At 39.5% G+C, this 23337-nt stretch overlaps 1 protein-coding gene across 2 annotated transcripts in view; it reads left to right on the top strand.

Moving 5' to 3' along the window:
* Positions 1-23337, top strand: part of LRGUK (leucine rich repeats and guanylate kinase domain containing) — a 101184-nt gene that overhangs the window by 76397 nt on the left and 1450 nt on the right. Inside the window, exons 16-19 of one of the 2 annotated variants that reach the window (XM_057733039.1) lie at positions 3119-3258; positions 11341-11429; positions 13280-13387; positions 19308-19453. In XM_057733039.1, the coding sequence (XP_057589022.1) occupies positions 3119-3258; positions 11341-11429; positions 13280-13387; positions 19308-19453 (483 nt within the window). Of the gene's footprint in view, positions 1-3115; positions 3259-11340; positions 11430-13279; positions 13388-19307; positions 19454-23337 lie in introns of both variants that reach the window. The other variant, XM_057733038.1, reaches the window with a different exon arrangement.

Here is a 23337-nt window from a genome sequence, read left to right as displayed (position 1 = left end):
TTTTCAAAGAGGGACAAATTCTGGTGCTGATTCTTTTTTTTTTTTTTTTTTTTTGGCAAAATTTTATTTAAATGTTAAAAAAAATACTTAAAGGTGTTTGGTCTCATGTTTTTAGACAGGAGATTGACTTAGTTGCTTTGCTATACAAGTAATCTTCCTGCTGTAGAAAAATTGGTTATCAAAATAGGGATTTTTATTTTTCAAAATAGTCACAATCTGACCCCCAAATTCTAATTTTATTACTAGTTATTGAAATGGCTGTGTGCCTATAATATCAGATTATCAACAGCTTTTCTCCTTTCTTTTTTGCAGTGAAGGGCCCCATTTAGTCTGTGTGATAATGTGTTACGAAAGACACACAAATGTTTTATCTTAGGTACATGGCTTCTACTGCATTTGTAGTTTTGGTTGGATTCTGTGCTTATTCTTTTAAAATGTTTTATATGAATATTATTTTAATTCACTTGACTGCAAAGGGATATAATTTTAAATGAGAGATCTAAGTTATTTTGAATGAATTGGAGATGTATTTCTGGTTGTTCCAGATATTTCACTTGTAGTTTCCTACATTTGGGAGGCTTACCAAGCCATGAAGTAACCTGAAACCTGTCACGCATCATTAAATTCATTTAAGCTTCATCATAGGTGTTTAAGTGAAGGTAACTAGCTTATATACTGAAGAACTTGGTAATTTTTGTGGACTGTACAGTAATTTATATATCTAATTTAATGTTGCCTCAAGGTTGACTTTAATTTAGATACTTTGAATAAGATCACTTTAAGAAACTTTGTTGCAGGGTATTATAGCCTTGGTAATTATGTTTTTTTGTTAATTGAGAAGTAAGATCTCTTATCCATTAACACATTAAGACATTTGAAACTCTATTAAGCACTGTATGAAACTCTTTATTATAGGAGTCCAAGTCCCTACAGTGGTGGCATTACAATGTAGTTTAACAGGAATCTAAACACATTATTTTTACCCAAAATATTTTGTTGCCGAGAAAACATTAAGACATTAAACTGTTGAATTACAGCTGCATTGTATCATCAGACAGAACTTGGTTTGTTTACATCATAGTACAATTGGCTTATGTCTGAGAAAGCTGGAAGAAGGAACTCTGACACAAATATATACCATATTTTAAATAAGCTTTTATATATAGAGATGGTCATTTTTATGGAAATTATATAAATATAGCTTCTATTTCTTTAAATTTTATCTTTTTTTTCAACTTCATCTGGTCTTTTTCACAGTACTGTGTTCTTAAGAGTCCCATCAGGAGGACTGATTTTGTTTGTTTTTTAATGAGCATAGGATTCAGCCCTTCCATCTCTTTTTTGTTTGTTTGTGGGCCTTGCTTCAGTCATGCTGAATTCTTTACTGTCATTCAGTTGTGTTAAGCATGCTTCTGGGTCTTTACACAAAGCCACTCTCTCTGCCCGATGTGCTTTTTTGCCAAATATTCAAGTGCCTTCCTTCTTTATGACTTTAGATCACTGTGCAGATATCACCACTTTAGGGAGGACATCCTTTGACCATCATGCTGTCTGTCGGACTCTGTCTCCTTATCTGCCTTCCTGGTCCTTCATCGCATTTATCTCTACTACCTGACATTATCTGGTGTTATCTGCCTGTCTCCAACATTAGAATGTGAGTTCCACAGATCAAGGATGTTTTATTGACTTCTCTATCCCAAAACCCAGAGCACTGTTGGGCACATAGTAGGTGCTCAACCAATATGGGTTGAATGGCTTTTCCAGTATGAAGATTTAACAGAGGATGTTTCCACATAACAATTGTCTCCTTTTACCTCTGTGGTTGTTATAAACATAATTACTTCAATGTTCCTTTCCAGAATGCTCTATCACCTGGAATTCCTTGGGTGTGGATTTGCCCATTTGTTGCATCTTTTGAGTTTCTCGCCCTTTCTCAAGACAGGTGCTGGGTTGTGCAGTCTTAGGCTTCCATACCATGGTTAAATACTTGTACTTGTCTGCAACAGCATTTACCTTCTTTTTATCAGCTGGGAATTGCCACACAATTTGGTAGGAGTTCAATTTCAGATGCCATACCAACACACAGCACAGGAGTAGAGGTCTGATTTCCCAGGCTAAGTTCTGAGGTCTGTTGGCTGAGGTTTCCAGACACTCCCTTTCCAACTTCTCACCTAATAAAGAGCGCAGGTCTCATACATTAAGCGCACAGGGACTGGCCTTGCCTCTCAGTCCAGAAACCTTAGCCCCTGAGACACTCTCACCTCTTGGCATCAATTTCCACTCCTCTGACTTGGAATCTTCACTTCCAGCACCTGGAAAATTTTCTTTCTTGGTTTCAGTTTTGCTGTGTGATAAAAACAAACTTCTATTATATATTATCCACTATTTATTTTGTCTTGGGTGGGGATAGCTTCCCACATCTGCTCAGTCAGCCATATTGGCTAGCATACATGTGGAGATTATTTATTTTGGCATTTTTATAGGAATACTGAAAGTATTGATGTTCTTAATATATCCAAAGGTATGTACACCTGGGTCCGCTATACGTGAGCAGTGATAGAAATTTAGATTCTTTATATTCTAGGTCTCTGGACATTCTAATGTTTTACAAGGACCATTAGACATTATTTATGTATAAATTCTGTTAAATAGTGACCTCATCACCCACTCTGTGCTTTTTAAAAGTTTTTTCTTAGCATTACATGTTTTTTATTATTATTATTATTATTACTTTAGCCTTTTAGGACAATTCTGTCAAATGGAAAGTAATTGTAAAGGGGACTTTTCAGTTAAGTATCTGGAAGCCATTGTTTTTGCCAAGTTTTACTTCCTTTAATTCCATTCATAAGTCTGTATTGATTGAGCATTAAGTATACTCCCAGGATGTGTCTACTAGGTACTGCAGGCTGACGTTATAATTTTCAATGATAATTATTATTATCGTAGTCTAAGACATATTTTTAGTTATCTTACTTTCAAGGTGAAATGCACAGACTTTAAGTATACCCTTTGTCGTGTTTGGGCAAATCCAGATGTAAAACATTTCTTTCACTTCAGAAAGTTACTTTATCCTATTTTATGCCTTTTATTTTTAAACTTTATTTTTTCTCCCTAGCAGATATTAAGAAGCCTCAGCTGAAACCTGAAAAAACTTCTAGGAAGTTTAGCGCTCCGAGTGAGTCTGAGTCCCTGGATTTTGCAGACAGAAACTACTTTGTGAAATTATGGGCCAAACTTTCAGGCAAAAAAATGCCAGTGGTAAGAAGGGATAGGCGGGGGTGGGGGCAGGGAGCTGCAGCTAAGTATTACACAATTCAGACAAAAAGGGCACTGCATATCTCAAGACCAATGAGTTTCACCAAAACTGTCCTCTGGTGGCTGTCAGCTGAAGACAAGTTTCTCTCCCCTCTTTCTACACCTCTAAGAATAGACATGGGTTCTAAACATAGAATATTCAGTGTAGATTTTTTTTTTTGAGTACCTTTCCCCCAGGCTCCTAGTCAAAACTCTGACACTCAGTTCTTCTATTTAACAAGCATAGGAAAGCACTACATAGAATGAATACTGTAGAATATGTTTTCAAGGGAAAGCTTGCTTTGCTGTTGGGACATAATTTTGAGTATCTTGTACTGCGCCTTCAAAGCAAATCCACTCGGAGTCCATGTCTCATAACCTTGCAGCACTTAGACCATCATCCTATAACGTATTTCTGATCCCGTTCTTCGAGAGCTCAGAGAAGTCAGGATGTGTGGGAGTTGGCCCTGCACTCTTATTAGGTCATTCTCTTTTCCTGTTTGTGATGGGGTCTCTGTGATGGTCTGGGAATACAGAGACCTAAATCGTTGCCATTGCCACCAAAGCAACAGAACTTCCAATTTGGTTGTCCACTCCTTGGTCGTGTTTCCCTAAGCCTTGCCTGTTCCAAGCAAATAATCACTTTATCTTCTAACGTCAGAACTATAGGCAGTGGTCACAAGAATCAGACTGGTTACTTTCAGAGCAAAAGTCTAGGGCCGTGGTGTACACGGGCATAGCTATACATTCTGCTCTGATTAAGTCATAAGAATGGGGTGTTTGAGGTACAAGGAACAGATACCCATTAAAGGCAGCTTAAGTAAGAGGTAGTTCCATTATTAAAAAAACATGATGAATGGATTCACAGTGAATTGGGTGCAGGGATGAAGTACAGATCTCACAGGAACCGGAAATAGGATTGAAAAGTGCATCTCAGAGGCGTCAAGTTCCTCTCACCTCTGCTTCTGCTTTTCCTGGCTGGCCTCCTCCACTCCCTCAGCTTCCCTCCCACATAATTTGAACTCATTCACACGCGTGCCAGTCCTGACTCACCATGACCCCGTGGCTCTGTGCCCGCAATTCTTGGCCAGTTCTCTCTGTCTTTAATTCATACTAAAGAAGGCAAAGCAATCTAATCAGCATGGCTGGACTTTTTAAGCCATACCACGCAGATCAAATTAGACTGCTTGTCCAGTCACCTATGGCAGGGTGAAGGGCAGGGCCACTTGGTATAGATTCTAGCTTCTTAGAAGGAGCAGCGGATGTGTGCCCTCTAAACATCTAAAAATAATATAAATCTGTATCATGATACTGGAGTACAGGAAATGTCCTATTTATCCAAAATAAATTAAACCTGGAATTGTTCCCACCTACCAGGATCTGTGGGAAATCAAGTATCAGTCATGAGGAGTGGGGACCACTCCCATTCTTTGAATTTAGTTCAAGAATCCTGAGGTTTACACCATCCTAGAAACTTAGGGGAGGGCCTCTGGTCTCTAGACTGTCATGGTTACCACGGAGCTGCTTCTCGGCTGAAACCGAGTTCCATTCTGAGCCAGTGGCTCTGGTATCCTCTAGATCCTCTCCTACTAGAAACTTTGCCCAGTGCCGACCCCAAGATCTTGCCACACCCTGGGAGCACCCTCGACACAAGGAGCCCATCAGCCTCTGTCCTTGCAGTCCTGGGAAACCCAGCTCTTTTCAGGTCAGTCTACCACTTTCTCCCTGCACCTGCTGTCCCGTACAGCTTTATGCTTCTTGGAGCTTAGACTTTCAAATATAAGTTCTTTTTTTAATCTCCCAGGACATAGCATAAGCAGACTGTAAACTCCAGAACACACTTCCTTGGCCACCTTTATTCCTTAATGATAGGTCTGTGTCTTAACAACTAGAACCAGCTCATGTCCCAGTTAGATTGTCCTGCTACATAACCTCATACATACCAATGAGAAACACCATTAATTCACACCTTCTGCCTATTATTATCCATGATTTATTTAAATATGACCAATCTGAATATTACCTGTTAGAAAAATTTCAGGCCTAATTAAAGATGGCTTTTCTTTTTCAAGATTTTTTTTTAATGTGTACCATTTTTTTTTTTTAAGTCTTTATTGAATTTGTTACAATATTGCTTCTGTTTTGTGTTTTGGTTTTTTGGCTGCGAAGCACATGTGAGATCTTAGTTCCCGCAACCAGGGATTGCTCTTGAACCGACTTCATTGGAAGGTGTCCGTAAAGATCGTTTTTCTCTGGTCAAGGGCATTCAGGTACCCAGGAGTGAGAATAGAGGAACAGAGACGAAACACGCGGGCGGGCACAATGGATTCTCAGCTGTAATTCATCTCCAACATCTCAATATGAGACTAATGAACAGTATGGAGGAACTGGAGAGTGGAGGGTATGAGAAAAAGGAAATGTGAGAGTAGAGGGGCCACCTTGGTGGCCCGAGGGGAGCAGGTATGCAGACCACGTGGTGTCAAAAATTCTCATGAACTTTGGACATACCCAGTGTCCCTCCTTATCTGCAGTCACCTCCCTGAGAAACTCTTCGGCCCCCGTAGTCCAGGGCAGCTAGAGCCTAGTGTAGAAATCTCCTGTGTCCTGTGTTAGAGGGTGGGCAGTTTCTCATCCAGGTTGTCAGCCCTGCTCAAACCTCTTGCAGCCTGGGGTTCTGATAATTTTGCCTGCCTGCTGCTGGTGGAGATACAATGTAACAGAGTCATTTCATAGAAAAGCAAATCAAATCCCCCAAGAACCAACAGATTCACTCCTCAGAAATTAGAGCAAAGGTACTACTTAATTGCCACTGTCATATCTATGGGGTGAACTTGCCGAAGATTATTTTTAGTGCCTTGTTTTCCTGTAAAGATCATGAATTCAATGCTATTTTGAAATTTTAAGTATTTATCAAATTTTAAGATATTTCATGTTACTAACCTTTTGCACAGCTGTTATAATGCTGCAAAATGAGCAACAAACTTTTTAAGATCATCACAAAGGAAGCTTTAATGAGATATTATGATGTTATATTGGAGACCAAAAAGAGCCTTTATATGTCACTTATAATTTCATGTAAATTATCTCATGGACCACTCATCGCAACCCTTAGGAGAAGATGTTTTTACTCATTTTACTTTCCCAACATAAATCCCTGTGTATTTTTGGAACTTTTTAATGGATTGAGGAAAGTAATTGCAGCTTTCTCTGTCAAAAACCTATATCATAAATCTTCCAAAAAAAAAAAAGAAAGAAAGAAATGTTTGTGCTTTTTTGGTGTTTTAACTATAGATTTAATGTGTTCATATTTACCTGTAGAAACTAGCAAGAGAGCCATTTAACAGTGACGGACTAAATAGGGATTCCCATTGTCAATGCTTTTTTGGTTCTCTTTCTTTCAAAAGCTCCTTTTCCGCTTCTGTTGACTGACCACTACATTCTCCTCAAACCTACCTTAAGCTCACTGCATGTGGGAGATCTTTCAGTTTAACCCCTCTATTCTGATATTCCACTCTTTCCTTGGGTGTGGTTTGTAACGACGTGCGCGTCAAGGTGTGATTACAAAATAAAGGAGCTGGTTTTGTGTGTGTCTTCTGGAAACCAGTCCTATTCCTGGCTAGTCGCCTATCCACATGTCATAACCAGTTGGGTAAGTGTATGTTTATGTGTGTGTTTATGTGAAGATTTCTTGCTCTGGAATTATGGGGACTAGATCTTTGCCTTCCGAGGAGAAGCTTGATTTTCAGAACTTCAGTTGTCTCTGTTTCTCCAAGCAGCTCCTCTGACCTCCCTGGGGGACAGCCTTCCTCCTGAGGCAGGCCAAATTACTGAAAGCCATTTCTCTAGAAAAAAAAATTGCTGAACGACCACGTCATTCAAAGCCAATGTAGTAAATGTATGTATGTGACAGACGAGGCCAGGACAATCCAGAAAAGCACCCAGAGATACGAAGGCCAGTGAGAACGTGGACCTGTCATGGCAAAATATTGGGCCCTCTACCTACTAAGCACTGTTTTCTTTCAATACTGTGAGGCAGGTCAGTGCAGGAGGCTTAGGAGGCTTGTCTAAGACTATGCAGCTTAGCCGTGTCTATTTTGACTCCAAAAGAAAAGTGCTTTCTTCTACCCAGTACCTTTTTCAGGGCATGGTGTTCAACCCCGTATTTATTAGCTGCAATAACCCTATAAAGAGATACTTTGCGTATCTGCCACCTAGTTTCCAAGTGGTACAGTTCATGTAGGATCAGCAGTCTAAGTGCCTTTTTTAAGATAGTGATTTGGTTTCCTATTATTCTCTGAAGGTGACCAACTAATTTTTAAATATCGTTTATAATCATTATGATTTTGATGTATGCATATTGAAGAGTATCCACCCACTGCATTTTTAAAAATTTTTATTTATTTATTTATTTTTATTTATTGGCTGCGTTGGGTCTTCCTTGCTGCACACACAGGCTTTCTGTAGGTCTGGAGAGCGGAGGCTACTCTTCGTTGCAGTGTGCAGGCTTCTTATTGCAGTGGCTTCTCATTGCGGAGCACTGGCTCTAGGCGTGCAGGCTTCAGTAGTTGTGGCTCGCGGGCTCAGTAGTTGTGGTGCACAGGCTTAGTTGCTCCGCAGCATGTGGGATCTTCCTGGACCAGGGATCGAACCTGTGTCCCCTGCACTGGCAGGCGGATTCTTAACCACTGCGCCACCAGGGAAGCCGCACCCACTGCATTTTTTTATCCTTATTGAAACTCAAATTATTCTACCTTTGGCCAGCTAGAGCCTCTGCAGGTTGGCACCTGTGTCCTTTTGACATGGCCCATATACTCTTTGTAGCCCTCTTGCTAGTTGGTGTGACAAGATATTCTACGCTCTTTCGTTCATTACCTCTCCTAGACCTGGAATCAGTCCTTTCTCCAAGAAGTCTTGGTTTCTTTAAGTTGGAGATGGTTGTACAAGAACACATCATGGTTGCTAGGAATGCTCATTGCTGTTGGGGATAAGGGGGTGCGAGGTATTGTTTCTAGGCCAATTCTGTGGATGGATAAAATATTTCATGAGTTCAAGTTAATATTTCCAATTCAGATTCAAAACTTCAAGATTTTCACTTAACTTCCCTATTACATATTTTTCTTTTCTCCACACTGAGAGTCCTGCTTCTCAAAGACATAAGTGATGATAGAATGATAATATCTCCCTAAATTTCTCATTTGTTTTAACCACATTACATAAAGAAGAGACTCAGCATAACAGTACTAAATACTAGCAGCATCCATTATAAAAACTGAAAACAGTTTAAAAAAGGTTATTTTTTTTCCACAAATGTTCCCCTGCCATTGTTTATGATTGTGTCATAGCTATACTATCAGAGCATGCCCACAGATACTCTCTTCCTTTTAACTCTCATTTTTTCTTAGTTATCAAATATGTTCATACTTCACACTCATCATTAGAGCTCAGGTCAGTGTCTCTCTAGTTGTTGTACTGCCTAAGCTTATTGTCTACTAGATACAGAAAGGGCTGTGGGAAAAATATTCCCTGCGTTTGTTTCTGTCGATACACTTTACACTTGAATTGTAGTTTTTATCATCTATCCTGTTTCTTTGTTTTGGTTTATCAAGATTTCTTATTGTTGATATGTTGGATCTTCTTTGTCTATCGTAAATATTTATCACTTTCTCTTGAATCTCTTTACTTCTTCATTTCTTTTTGAGGTTAAAGTTTTTCCTTCATTTTCTATTTCTCTTGGGTCATTATTTGTTGTGTTTATTCACTCCTGTATTTATTCCAGTTTAGTTTTCATTTCCTCAGTGACTTTCCCCCTTATATTCTAATTCTTTCCTCATCACCTGATTTGTGAGTTTGTAAAAATTGTAATTTATTTGTTCCTCAATGCTTTGTGTCATTTTCTTAATGTCTTTTAGTTCATTTTGAAATAGTAGATTACAGATTTTATCTGTTTTCCCTTCATTGTATATAGAAGTGTTATTCTCCTTTTCCTTTTATTTCTTATGATAACTTTGTATGGGATTTGACTAGAAAATATCTCATTTTTATGTGAAATTCATTTTCTCAAACATTTAGAAGGAAGATTTTTTTCCCCAAATAGTATTAGAATATACGGCAATTTCCTTCCTAAGATTTCCTGGCTATTTCCCTCTCCCACTTTGGTCTAGATTTTCTCTTTCCTATGACTCTGTTTGCTCTTTCCTAATTAATTTTTATTCCACTCCCATCAGCTTTTTTTTTTTTTTTTTTTTGGTGTAAAACCCCATCTTAGAAGGGGGCCCTAGTGGATCAGTTTCAGGAATTCACAGTTGATCCAGCTCCCTCAGGACTTACTGTGGACCCCTTATTTTTACCTTCTGTTAGAATGGAAATAACCCCTCCTACATTTCAGCTGTGGTTCCCAGATTGTCCTGCTATGCTTTCCAGTGAATACTTTTTAGCTATCTTGGGGTTCTCCTGTTCTCAGGTCTTTTAGTCACCCTGTTGCTTTCTTTGGCTTCCTCTTGCATAGACACCAATACCATGAAGGTGTTGTGGCTATTACCATCTGCATTGGGGGGTTTGAGGGGAATTTGTCAGGTAGTTTTCTTGTAAATATTTGATATGTTTTCATTTTGCTATTTAGTCACTATATCTATTTTCATGTGGAAATTCTGGAAGGTCCAAAAACTATGCTTCCACTACCAGTGTCATCTTTCCAGTCATGATATAATTTAAATCAAGGATAAATATAGGAAAAAAATAAGGATAATAAAGTAAAATCACAATAGAGAATGTATATACTAGTATAGAGAGATTTGGGGGAAAATAATAACAAATCAACATGAGAATAAGACAGCAGATTTAGCTGATACTTAGTACTCTTATAGTAATATGAGATGATTTAAATGTGTTTATGAAGTTATACAGTTTTTAAGTGGTAAAATTTAAGTAGAGTTTGTTTCTTCCTTCCTTGTCCCGTTATAAATCCCCTCCCTCCCACCCAGCAGATATTTTCTCCTCATTAGGCTTACACAGAACCACAGAGCTAAGGGGCAGAGGAACAGTAAAGTGGTTTTGACAGCTGCATATCCACCTGAGAGGCTGTGTTCCGTGAGTCCACATGTTAGCTCTCGTATCATGTAGGAACAATTTTGAAAGCTTGACCTAGAATTTCTTAACCGCATGTATAGTTATAAAACAGCATGTGCTATCTTGTATTTTTCTTCTTTTTTTAAAAAATATTTATTTTTTTTTTGGCTGCATTGGGTCTTCATTGCTATATGCGGGCTTTCTCTAGCTGGGCAAGCAGGGGGCTACTCTTCATTGTGGCGAGCAGGCTTCTCTTTGCGGTGGCTGCTCTTGTTGCAGAGCACAGGCCCTAGGCGTGCAGGCTTCAGCAGTTGTGACGCACGCGCTTAGCTGCTCTGCAGCATGTGGGATCTTCCCAGACCAGGGATTGAACCCATGTCCCCTGCTTTGGCAGGTGAATTTTTAACCACTGCACAACCAGGGACGTCCCTTTTTTCTTCTTTTTAATTGCCTTTTGCCACCAGATTATAAATCTTTTGAATGCAGAGTTTTTGGTATCTTTGTACATCATCAAATGCTCACCAAGTATTTAGTGATGGTGATGGGGTGTTGGTGAAACACAGGAGGGTGACCTCCCAATCTGTCCTATTTCAGGATCTCACTTAACATCATTGGATCTATTCAATCAGCTAGTTACTATGTGTGCTAAGATCTGGTAAAACTAAAAAGACAATAATAGTCTGTATCCTGGAGAGAGAATCTCGTTAGAAAGGTAAAAAATGTATATAAACATGATATCTTAATAAAAAATTGCCACATTATTATTTAGATGTCAAAGTTTACATATTAAATTGCTGTCTTCATAAAAATATTTTTATTTTATTTATAAAGTTTTCTTTCTTTCCACTGAACAAATATTAGGTTGTAGGCCTATCTTTTCTTCCTTTTTCTTTCTTCACATTTGGCCATCTCTAGCAAGAAGAGAATGATTATAGCTATTTTAAAACATCAATATAATTTTAGATCATATTTCTTGCCTAGGAAAGAGTGTCTATGGCGAGACAGTATGAGACAGCCCGGCAGGCTCTAATGGGAAAGACACCTCCTCATCACACATTCCTATTTCAAAGGTAGTGATTTGTCACATTTATTTACTCCTGAGCACTTTTAGATTGATTTTTTCAGTATCCAAATATACCAAATGAATCCTAAATCATGAACATAAATAGGGACCTTTGTACTAAAACAGACCCAGTGATTCAAAAGTAAACCTAGTTCTAGAAGTTGTATTTTCTTTTCATTTATATATATTTTTAAAGGCACAATATACTCACAGCTACTAGAAGCTGATGATTTTTTGCAGTCTTTGAAGATTGCAAAAAATGATATTTCTGGTGGTGTTTGAATATAAGTATCAGCCTTTGCGAAGGCTTTGATGATGGAAGGTATTTAATTATATCGTGTTGAATATCCTGTACTTGTCCTTCATGAATCTCAAAACAATAGTAGTTAATGATTTGTGGAATCATTTGTTTAATGTCTCCTTTCCACATTAAAGTGTAAATTCCGTGAGAATAGGGATCATTGTATCTTTATTAATCCATGAATTCTTAGTCCTTAGTATGCAATGTTTCACTTAGTCCCTGACACTTAGTAGAGGCTTCATAGATATTAGTGGCTATAATAATTATTGTACTATTAATTATTACATGTGAAGAGGCACATTTAGACTTAAAATTTACTAAAAATGAATAACCATGATGCTTATGAAATGTTTGTGTTTTATTTTCTCATGAATGTTATAGGCTTCAGTATTCTGAATTCTCTTTTCTGTGTGACCTTTTGGAAAATTTGAGTCATAAAGTGAAGTCCTTGTTTTCAGAAAGTTACTAAGAGCACTGGCAAGACCTTAATTATAGTGTTTTAAAGAGCTTTTTAAAAGTGCAGTGATTCAAGGAAGCAGAATAGAAAAGCCATTTAAAAATGTTTTTCAATTTCATTTCTCTTTATTGTCTGTAATTTTAAGCTATCTGTTAAAAATCTTTAACCAATGTAAGTTTTGTCTTTGTCTGCTATATAGCCAAAAAAGTGTGATTAATTTTCTCCACATTGGTAACCTATCTTTGAATCGTTTGATTCAAAGGCAGGCTGTGTGGAATATACAGAGTTCTAGGGAGGGGGTGAGGGAATGGGAGGTGGTGGCCAGGAGATGGGCAGTGTACCCCAGAGCAGCTAAAGCTGGGGCCTGTGTGACCTCAGACCAGAAGAGTGGCTATGCTTATTGAAACACTGTGGACACTGAGCCGTTTTAAATCTGAGCTCCAAATGGGTTATACTAGGGCAGAAGGATGCTTTGAATTTGCATGCATTTATATGCAATTGGGCTACTTTGCACATAGCAACTCTTTTTAGCAAATCTAGAGTGAATACCAGTAGGCTTTATTCACTAAAAATAGTTAATGATTCTTTCAAGTCACTCTGGGGAAATAGGCTAGTATAGATGAAAAAAAAATATTTTATACTAGAGTTCAGTTGAAAGTACAATATTAGAATTTTTGTAAATATTTTATTCTGGTATTATTTCAAAGCAGTACATTATAAACAAAACTGGAAAATCTGTTTCAGTTTTTATAACAGTTGATAAATATATGGACTTCACATAACAAATGAATGAGGGTTTACAATAGAATATGTACTAAGCAGTAGGAGGATAACCTGCCTATATTAATGTCTTAATGGATAAGGACTATTCAGAAAAATACAGACTTGCTTAATCTACAAATTAGAATGTAATAATGCCAGTGTCTAAGATAAGCTCTGATGTGAATGTTTATGAGTGTATACATTATATTACTCCAAATAGATTTTATTGGCATATGCATTTACTTGGGATGTAAAAGTCAGAATTTAGATATTACATGTGTGTATGCTTGGTATCACTACAAAATCCCGTAGATTTTTTTTTTATTTCTGATTTCAGGGGGCTAGTACCAGCACCCATCATCAAAAGTCTACATTATTTTACAGCTTTAGAATTAAAGAAAAGTTTCCAGCTTTATGGAGATTATTATGGATCTTCTGAAAAGAGGTGAGTTGAGTTTTGTTGGGCAGAATAAGTTATTTTCTGCTGGTTAGTTAAAATGGTGGCACTCATTCCTAGATTTCAGAGAATTCCTAAAGCTGGGGAATAAGGCCCCAACTACCACCATGGAATTCGAATAGAATAGATCCTGGCCCTCTGGGGTGGGGGGGGGGGGCACGGGCTTATAACCTAGGTTAACAGGAACCTAAGAAGCTTCTCTTTGGGACTTTGAAACGTGAGGGAGTGACACACCGATGCAGGGGCAGTTAGAGATCATTCGAGTCACCATTGGTGGAAGAATCGAGAATCCATTGTGGAGCGCAAGCAGTGACGTCTGCCAATCTCTTCCTGTATTGCAAAAGGCCATTATTCCTGGGTCCCAAGGCTTAATATGTCAAAGTGTGATTCAAAGCCTGAATGTGCTTAGGTCGAGAGCCCCATACAGACTAGATCAGACCCTCCGCCACTGATTTTAGTGCTTGGCTTTTGTGGGTATTCTGTTCTATTCCATTTCTACTGCAGCTGTGCCTGCCATTACCATTCACTACCTCTCTGTAGGTCTTGAATCCACACTTCCCAAGCAAATATCTGAGTCAATCACCATCTACTACGGGTGCCACTCTTGGGTAGAATCTCTAGCCAGAGCCCTCGCAGGTTACAAGCTGGTCTCTAGGTTGGTTGCCTTTATGTCAAGCAACCATCCTTTATCCAGTCATCTGTGGCCAGAGCAGTGACAGAGAACCAAGTGAAGAACTCTTCGGAAGGGGTCAGTGAGTTTGGTCTGTCTGAATGCATGGCAACAAAATAGACAAGAAGTGTCTCTTTTTTGCAAGCACACTAAAACATTAGCAGTGGGTATTCCTCTAGAATTATCAGTTAATTTTATTTTCTTCTTTATCTTTTTTCTGTAACTTCTAAATCATCTTCATAGGATATATATGTTTTATTTTTATATCCTAAAAAAACTATTAAAACTCCATGAGAATTTGATGAAACATTTAGTAAATGGGAAAAATTGGTCCTATAGATACAATTAAGTTTCTCGTATCACTCTATATGTTAAGACAAATTTTAGGTAAATTATAAAGAGTTAAGTAAAATCAATGCTTATAATATAAATGGTTTGTTAAACGTCAGGTGCAAATGTATATCCAGAAAAATGTAGGTTTAAAAGTATTTATGTGTATGTATAAAAAAAAAAACACTAAAAGGATATATACTAAAATATTATCAGTTATTATCTTCTAGTTGTGGGCTATGGCCAATTTTTATTTTCTTTGTTCTTCCCCATATTTTCAACAATGAGCATTTTATAATTTTTGAAGTATTAATATAACTTTAAAATGTCATTTCAAAAGTCTGCCACAGCAAAGGGATGTTTTATGACAGTGATGTGTCATAATGAGAATGTCAATTTAAAAAATGAATAATGCTTTTATTTCTGAGTTTTATTATTGTAACACTTTGGCTTTGCTTTCATAAATTTGATGATAAAAACAACAGACTCCGCTAAATGGTCCACCCAAATCTGCACATCTCACTGGATACTAGAGACTCTAGATTACAATTAGTTGACTAATTATAGTGACAATGTTGAAACTGTAGGTCTCTGAGGATTTATTCATACTCTGAATTTTTAGTACAGTTAGGTAGTTTGATGGGAATATAGTGAAAGAATGTCTTAGTTTAGGCTGTTAAAACAAATTACTGTAGGCTGAGTGGCTTAACCAACAGACAGTTATTTCTCACACTTCTGGAGGCTGAGACGTCTGAGATCGGAGGCCGGTATGGCCAGGTTCTGAGGCGGGTCCTCTTTGTGGTTTGCAGACAGGCTGTGTCCCCACATGGTGGAAAACAGAGAGAAGAAGCAAGCTGTCTTTTTGTCTTTTCTTATACTGGCACTAATCCCATTCATGAAGGCTTTACCTCCTGAACTAATTACCTCTCAAAGGTCTCACCTCCTTATACCATCACATTGGGGGTTAGGATTTCAACATATAAATTTGGGTGGGGTGGGGCAGGGGAAGAACACAAACATTCAGTCCATAGCATAATAAAAAAAAAGAAAGAAAGAAAGAAAAAATGCCTACTAGGCTGCAATGGGCTTATCTATCATCTGTTCCTACAGTGAAAAGGGTGGGTCAGAGCTTCACTCAAGTCTGACCCTTCCTATGTGGTAACACATGTGCCTTTCAACCCGGCCACTTTTTGACTCCTGACTTTCAAAGCATTTTCATTTACTATTAATACTTCCTTTGATACAAAGGAAAAGTAATTGTTTGAAAGGCAGAACTTGCTCTGTGATCCCTTTTTTGGTGTGTATTTTAAATGAAGAAGTATTATTTTCTAATAAGAGACCAAAACATATGTGTTTTGGGTTGAATTGTGACTCCCCACAAATGTACATATTGGAGTCCTGACCCCAGTACCTCAGTTTGTGACCTTATTTGGAAGTAGGGTCATTGCAGATGTATTATATTTAGTTAAGATGAGGTCATACTTGGGAAGGGTGAACCTTTGAAAATTGGACATAGACACACACACAGCTTAGGGTGATGCAGAAGCCAAGGATGCGCAGAGATGGCCAGCAAACCACCAGAAGCTAGTGGAGAGGCCTGGAATAGACTCTCCCTCACAGTCTCAGAAGGAACCAACCGTACTGACATTGATCTCAGGCTTTTAGACTCCGGAACTGTGAGACAATGACTTTCCACCATTCAGTCCACAGTACTTTGTTACGGCAACCATAGCGAACAAATACAATACGTATTTTAAAAATCCAGTGAAATTTTTAGTGCCATTTTCTTTCTAAGTTCCCTTCAACATGCTCTATTTATATCACTTTAGAGACTTGGCCATAAAATCTGTGGGTTATTATGTTTTTCACTAAAAGAAGGAAGAACATCTTTGTGCTTCTATAATTTGGAATAAAAGATCTAGCCCATAAAATGTAAATGCATCTAAGGCTGTGTTCAGGGGAAAAAGACTCAGTTTAGTTATACTTCTAGAGAGAAGATCCCAAGCATGGGTTAATCATGGCCCTTTTCCACTGCAAGGATAGAGGGAAGAGTTGTTCAGTGACTGGAAAGTCCAGATGTTGGCAGAACTGGCCTCAGTTTATATACTTCTCTAGGAAGTGCTTCTTGGACAAGCTCACTTACCTCACGTGGGAGCACAAGATTGGGAAACAACATCTTCTAGGAGCGTGGGTGTTCTGCCTGAAGGAGGCTGGCTAGCATTCTGTGAGGGGGCCCAAAAGCCGTTGTCTAGCAACAAGAAGACAGACCCAAGAACTCCGTCCAACCTACCAAGAGGGAATCCTGCCTTCCAGCAAGCCGTCAGACTTCTCTAGTTGACAACAAGTAGTCAAAACCTCTCAGCAGAACCCATAGGCCCAGGGAGATTGTCCCATCCTGGAGTATCTCTGCCTGGGAATGTTGGTGCCATCTGGCCCTGGCCGTAGTTGATAGGAAGCTTTGGTCCAGCGAGCGGCCAGTGTCCATGCTCAGCAGCATGGGAGACTTCCAGGAGAGCTGGTTCTGGATTCCAGCCACGAACTACCACCCAGGAGCTGCAACCTCTGCTTGCCATTCAACCACATTGGACGTGTCCCCTTAATACGCTTACACCACCCACAGTATTTCATCCTGGGTCAAGGACGGGCAGAGAGCTAATTGGACTGTGTTTGCAGTGATAGAGCTCCTGGGGACACCTCATTAAGACTTGTTTCTGGGACTTTCCTGGTGGCGCAGTGGTTAAAAATCTGCCTGCCAATGCAGGGGACACAGGTTCGAGCCCTGGTCCAGGAAGATCCCACATGCCATGGAGCAACTAAGCCCGTGCACCACAACTTCTGAGCCTGCGCTCTAGAGCCCTCGAGCCACAAGTGTTGAGCCCATGTGCCACAACTAATGATGCAGGCCTAGAGCCTGTGCTCCGCAACAAGAGAAGCCACAGCAATGAGAAGCCCACGCACCACAACCAAGAGTAGCCGCTGCTTGCTGCAACTAGTGAAAGCCTGCAGGTAGCAACAAAGACCCACCAGAGCCAATAAAAAAGTAAATAAATAAATAAATAAATAAATATATATATATATATAAAGGCTTGCTTCTACCCTTTACATCTCTGGTGGCCATAACATCATTGTGGTAGCGAGGACACCCTCATTTAAATAACAGGCTTTAACTTGAATAGACCCAATTTGCATCAGCCTTTGCTACTGCTGCATATGAACTGAAGTTAAATGTGGAGTATGAACAGGTGGAGGTCAACTTGAACTTGATCCGACTCGTACTTCTTTGCTGAGATGGGAATCGTTACATTGGAAGTACCGAGAAGAAAGCATAATCATAGCCAACTACTAGGCTCTGCAGTAAACAATTATCGATTTGCAACATCTTAAATCAACCTTTGGCTAAATGATGAAAAGACATAACTATAAATACAAAATTTAATACAATCAACTTTGACAGTGAAAAGTTCCGATGACAAAATTTACGAGGCGGAGATGGCAAGTCAGTGTATATGATATGCTGTTGCTGGAACAAGAAATGGGGATTTTAAATATAAGACATGAAGGTGTAGATCTGACCGATGGAGGAACTGAAAATAGTGATAGAACTGTTTGTGGGGAGAAAAATGCGGGCAGTGTTATTAAGTGAGCTAAATCTCTTCTAGTCATAGCAGAAACCTCTATCAAAGATACATTTAAAACTGGTAAGTCAATAAAAGTCAGTGACATATTATTTAGAAATAAAAAGATTATTGTCAGAATATCTAAAAACAGACAGTTAGTGGTTGGATCTCAGGAGAATGAAATTAGGTCACTGTTACTTTCTATTTTAAGCTCTTCTATATAATATGACTTACTTTTAACTACATGTATTTAGTAGGCTGATTAGAGTGCTAATGAAATGTTTAAGAAGAAATGATAAAAATTGCAGAAGAAAAGATGACTATATTTTGATGACATTTGATTAAGTTGCTCTAGGTCCAAAAAAAAATTAGAAAACAGGAAGCTATATAAAACATATTAATAACATATATAGTATAATATATGTGCTATACAGCATATGTAACATCTAACATATAATATTGAATATAACATTCACTATAACGTTATATTTTCAATTTATAATACACAATTCAGTATAAAATATATTCAATTCAATATATAATATATAACATATATATTCACATCAATTGATATGGAAAACATTTAGATCCTCAAAAGAGAAATGAAGAAAAGAGGTAAATAGTTCACAAAAGCTATTTAATAAATACAAGAAATAATTCTAATGCTGACATGAACAAAGCTGAGCTGTTCGTGGTGCTCTTTCTGCGGGGTGAACTCCCCTTTGGTGGAGCTGCCTCCCTGAGAGGAAGCCAGGAAGCAGGTGGAGCCCAGAGGAGAGCAGCCTGCGGGTAGGAAGCACACTGGCCCAGATGCAGAGGCTTCAGGCTCCCAGATCACACCCCAACCTTGTCCTAAAAGGGGGACAAAAGACTAGCACTAGGTATGCCCACTGTGTGGTCCAAATCAGGCGCCCTAACACACTTTCATTTTCTCTGTCCTTGAAATAGCAGCGACTGCCCTATATAATTGCACTTGATTCTAAAGTCCTAGGAATTAGGATCCGTGCCTGACTCATCTTGTTTTATACTAGACTCCAGCACCTCTCACAATGCCTTGCTCTTAGCAAATATTCAGTGATGCTTTGTATAATGGATGAGAAGTTTATGCGAATGTATATAGTACTTAATATGTCAGCTGCTAATAGGTCTTGGTACCTACGTATCATTGAAAACTTTAGCTCAATAGAGATATGTTTGCAAACTATTGAATAATTTAACAGAGATAACTCAATGATCATATGGCCATTAATGGTTTTGCACTCAAAGATATCATTCTTTTTTCATTTTTCAGTGGCATGGATTCCAATGATTCCATGAAATGCTCTGCATTATTTGAGTCTTGTCCATGGTCCAAAGATTTGCCTTTTCAGCCTCCAGAAGACAGTATTTATTCACACCCAGAATCAATAGGTGATATTGAGGATCAGGCCCTAAAAGGTATGAGTCATTTACATATGGTTCTCATATGAATATGAATATTATAATTATATCTATTTCCCGCTGTCTTTCTGTTTCTGATTTTTTCAAATTAAATGAGTGTTTAAAGTGAGAATCTCTCCTTTGAGGCAGGATGGGTTATTTACCCCCCTGTTGTAATAGATAAGAAACAAAGTTCCAAAAGATCAGGACTGTGCCCAAGGTTACTTGGCTACTTAGAGTGGACTCTACTACTCTGCCCATGTGGCCACACTACCTGCAGGGGTGTTCTGGGGTGAGCGGCACGTGCTTTCTGAAGGAGAACAACTTGGGCTCCATTCAGTGAAGGTAAAGAAAAGCAGGGAAGCTCTCACATTACTCTGGGGGTCCAGTGGAATCCTGACGGCTTTGGGTTTGAAGGATCAGGTCAGCCCCTCCCCTTCACCTCCTTTTTACACCTTGCTCCGCAACAGACTTGTGAATGCATATCTCCTGGAGCAGACAGGATGGCCATTGCATTTTTGTGTCTGGCAGTGTTCAAAAGGACATTGAGTGAAGACCTTAAACGGTGTGGGGAGAGTGACGGGCCAGAGAGAAAAATAGAAAAGGGAGAGGGTACCCCAGTATGGGGCTCTGTGAGCAACTGATAGAGGAATGAATACATTGGGGGATATGGTCTAGGATCTGAGGGTTAGGAGGAGCCACCATTAGTAGCCTGAGGTGGGGTGGGGTGGTCTGCATGAGCCCAGAAGACTGGAGGATCCCCTGCTTGCTCAGGTGATCATGGAAGCCAGAGAGTACAGATGTGTTAGGTAAGTGGCATCTCCAGAAGGAAGGTCCTGAATCAGGCACCTTCTAACCATTTCAAAGGTGGACTCCCTCTTCAGGTGTAGTTGTATTCAGGTCAGCTGACTGATAGGATATTTTCAAGCATTTTACTCATAAGGGAGGACACAAGCAATAAATTAGAATCTTTTGGCCTGAAACAAATAGACTGCCAGGTATTTCTCCAGCAAAGATGGGTTTATTAGGGATCAAGCAGAGATTTGCAGTTTGGGGTCTACAACCACAGAGAGCCACACGCAAAGCCCCCCAAGGCAAAGAAAGGAGAAAGCTTTTTATAGGGAGGGAAAGGAATTGAGAGAGCTTTAGTAAACAAAGAGTCCATGGCTTTTCATTGACTGAGTCCTTGCCAGGAAAGAAGAGGAGACTTTCTTCTTCCTGTTGGGCTCTGCTATGGTCGCAGGGCACGAGAGCTCTCCCTTCTGGTCTCCCAACTCCATTTCACTGAGGTTTCTGTTTATTAATTTTTTCTAAGTCCCAAGACTCAAGTTCCAGGAAATAATCCCACATTCTCAAGTAGACATACTATGTCATCTCACAGGATGCAGGAAGTGTTCTGGGAACCCCTTAAAGGCTGTGAGCTGCTATTTCAGAGCCCGAGGGAACCCAGAAGCCTTGGACCAAGGCTCATCATGGTTCTGGCTTCCCATAGGACTTGTCCCCAGACCTTTCCCATCTCATTTTCTCTACTCTACCTGTATCCTTCCTTATAAGTTGGATACTTAGAAATGAAAACTACATTCCAAACATAGTCTGGCCAGAGCAAAGCGAGGCTGTTACCTGTGGGGTGGAGCTGTGGAAAGAATATTGCGTCACGAATCAGAAGACCTGGGTTCTGGTTCCCTTTCTACTATTGTCTGGCTGTGTACAGTGTTGGGCAAATCAGTTAATGTCTGAGCCTTAGGAATAATAATATCTGTCCCACAATAGTATAGTAATACCCTGTATTACTGTAATATATACATATATTATAATGTAGTACATGATATAATAATACAGGACCAGCAAGATGGGTATGGTGTAAGTGAGAAGTAAAGTACTAGATATCTGCTAGGTGTTATGACTGTAAATTTTTATACACATGGACGATTGTGGTTTTCTGCTGGGATGGTTTTTGGAGATTTGTTTCATTTGAATGGGCCAAGTTTTCCTGTTTCTTTATGTGCATTGTGGTCTTGTGTTAAAAATTGGGCATTTGAAAAAGCAGCTACCTCTCCCAGTACGTAGACTGGCTCTGTGCAGGGGAAGCCCTTCGCGAATTGGTGGGGCATGTTCTGAGCCCAGAATCAGCCCAGTGTGAAGGCTCAAGATCTTTTCAGTCCCTTTCCGGGCACGCCCTTTCCCTGACCTCTGTGTGTGCTTTTTTCCAGTTCCCCAGTATACACAGATGCTTTTAAATGACTGTATTAATTTCCCTAAGCGTCTTACGCCTGCTTTTTCTTGGGGCCTTCTTTGTTCTATGGTGTTCTCCACGTAGGAATCTCTTCTCCCAGGCGTCTTTGGGTCTGTGCCCCCTCCCCTCGAGGTTTTTCAGGAGCCCTGCCCACTGCTTCCTGTGGCTTCCTCTAACCTGAGATCCCAGGTGTGCCGCTTCTGGCCATCTGGGCTCTGAGTTAGGTGGCCCAGAGACCAATCAGGCTGCCCCTAGATGGGTTCTCAGGAGGGAACTGGGAGCCAGGCCCCTCTCCCCTCACACTGTACTTCAGGCCCCTGGGAGGGAGAGGGGCAAAGGTGAGTAAAAACGTCATGAAGTTTCCTACCCTCGTTAATGTGTTTTTTTCGTGATTGGGCGTTCACTTGGTTGCTGTAGATCACTGACTGATTTCCAGAGCTCCTGTGAAGTTATTTTAGCTAGTCTCTAGTTTTTCATTTAATGTTTCCCTGGGAGAACAAGGGCCTGCCGCTTCCTAACCTGCCATCTTGCCATCATTGCTCTGTGGTGATTTTCTTAGAAATCACATCACACTCCTGGCTCTGGGTCAGTTAAACCCTCATATATTTTTTTTTTCCCCACAAACTACCAAACCAAGGTTTTATCATCCAATATATGTGCTGTTGATTTTTGTTTTTTTACATAAATGCAACTTCTACTTTAAGCTTTTTATCCTTTTGCTTTCAGCCCCACATTCCCAAACTTGATTAGATCATTTGGGGTCTTGAGTCATCTTCCGTATTTACTACTTTATAGATTTCTATTCAGCCAGCAAGCATGCCACCTATGCCTTTGTCATTGTCATTGGGACCCAGGACTTGGTCAGGAGTAACATCCTGTGACAATTCTCTGGACACTGACTTCCAGGGAGTGTCTACCTGCTTTGCAACTCTCACTCACATCTCTCTAGTGCAGTCACACAAGAAACTTTGATGCGTGCCTTATGCTAGATCAGTCATATTTTCTGACTCAGAGGTCAGCAAGCTTTCTGTAAAGGGCCAGATGGTAAATGCTTTTGGCTTTGTGGATCACAAAGACTTTTTTGCAACTACTCAACCCTACCATTGCAGTGTGAGTACAGCCATAAGCAGTATGTAAATGAATGGGTGGGGGCTGATTTCCATTAAACTTTATTTACTAAAAGGGGCTGCAGACCAGATTTGGCCCAGGGGCTATAGGTTGTTGACCCTGTCTGAGTAAAAGGGAAATTAAGTTAATTTGAAATAATTTTTCTTTGAAAATCCCTTCCAACACTTATCACTCACTACAGTACTTTCTGAATGTACAAACCATTTCTTTAATAAACTCGAATTTGCTAAGGTTTAAAGTCAGTTGTGCTGGCTTGTAGATCTTTATTTCCATTTTTTAAATGGCAATCTTATTTGCCTCCAGTACTTTTCTCATCGCAATGATTTCTCAAAGACCAGACACTCTAAAATTACTTCTGTAAGTTACTTCCGCACCCTGGGATGTAGCTTACCTGGGTGTGGACAAATGAACTGACGCAGAAGGGAGGCCTGCTCTTCTACTGTCTTCTTTCTTCTTTGGGGCCTTTGTTTGCTTTAGATGTTTTTGTTACCCTTTCCAGCTTAAAAAAAATATCTCCATGATGAAAAAAAAAAAGAGAAGA

This window comes from Hippopotamus amphibius, chromosome 4, assembly GCF_030028045.1.
Source record: "Hippopotamus amphibius kiboko isolate mHipAmp2 chromosome 4, mHipAmp2.hap2, whole genome shotgun sequence".
Lineage (NCBI taxonomy): Eukaryota > Metazoa > Chordata > Mammalia > Artiodactyla > Hippopotamidae > Hippopotamus > Hippopotamus amphibius.
The sequence above is the reverse complement of the archived record's forward strand: the minus strand, read 5'-3'. Positions and strand labels throughout refer to the sequence as shown.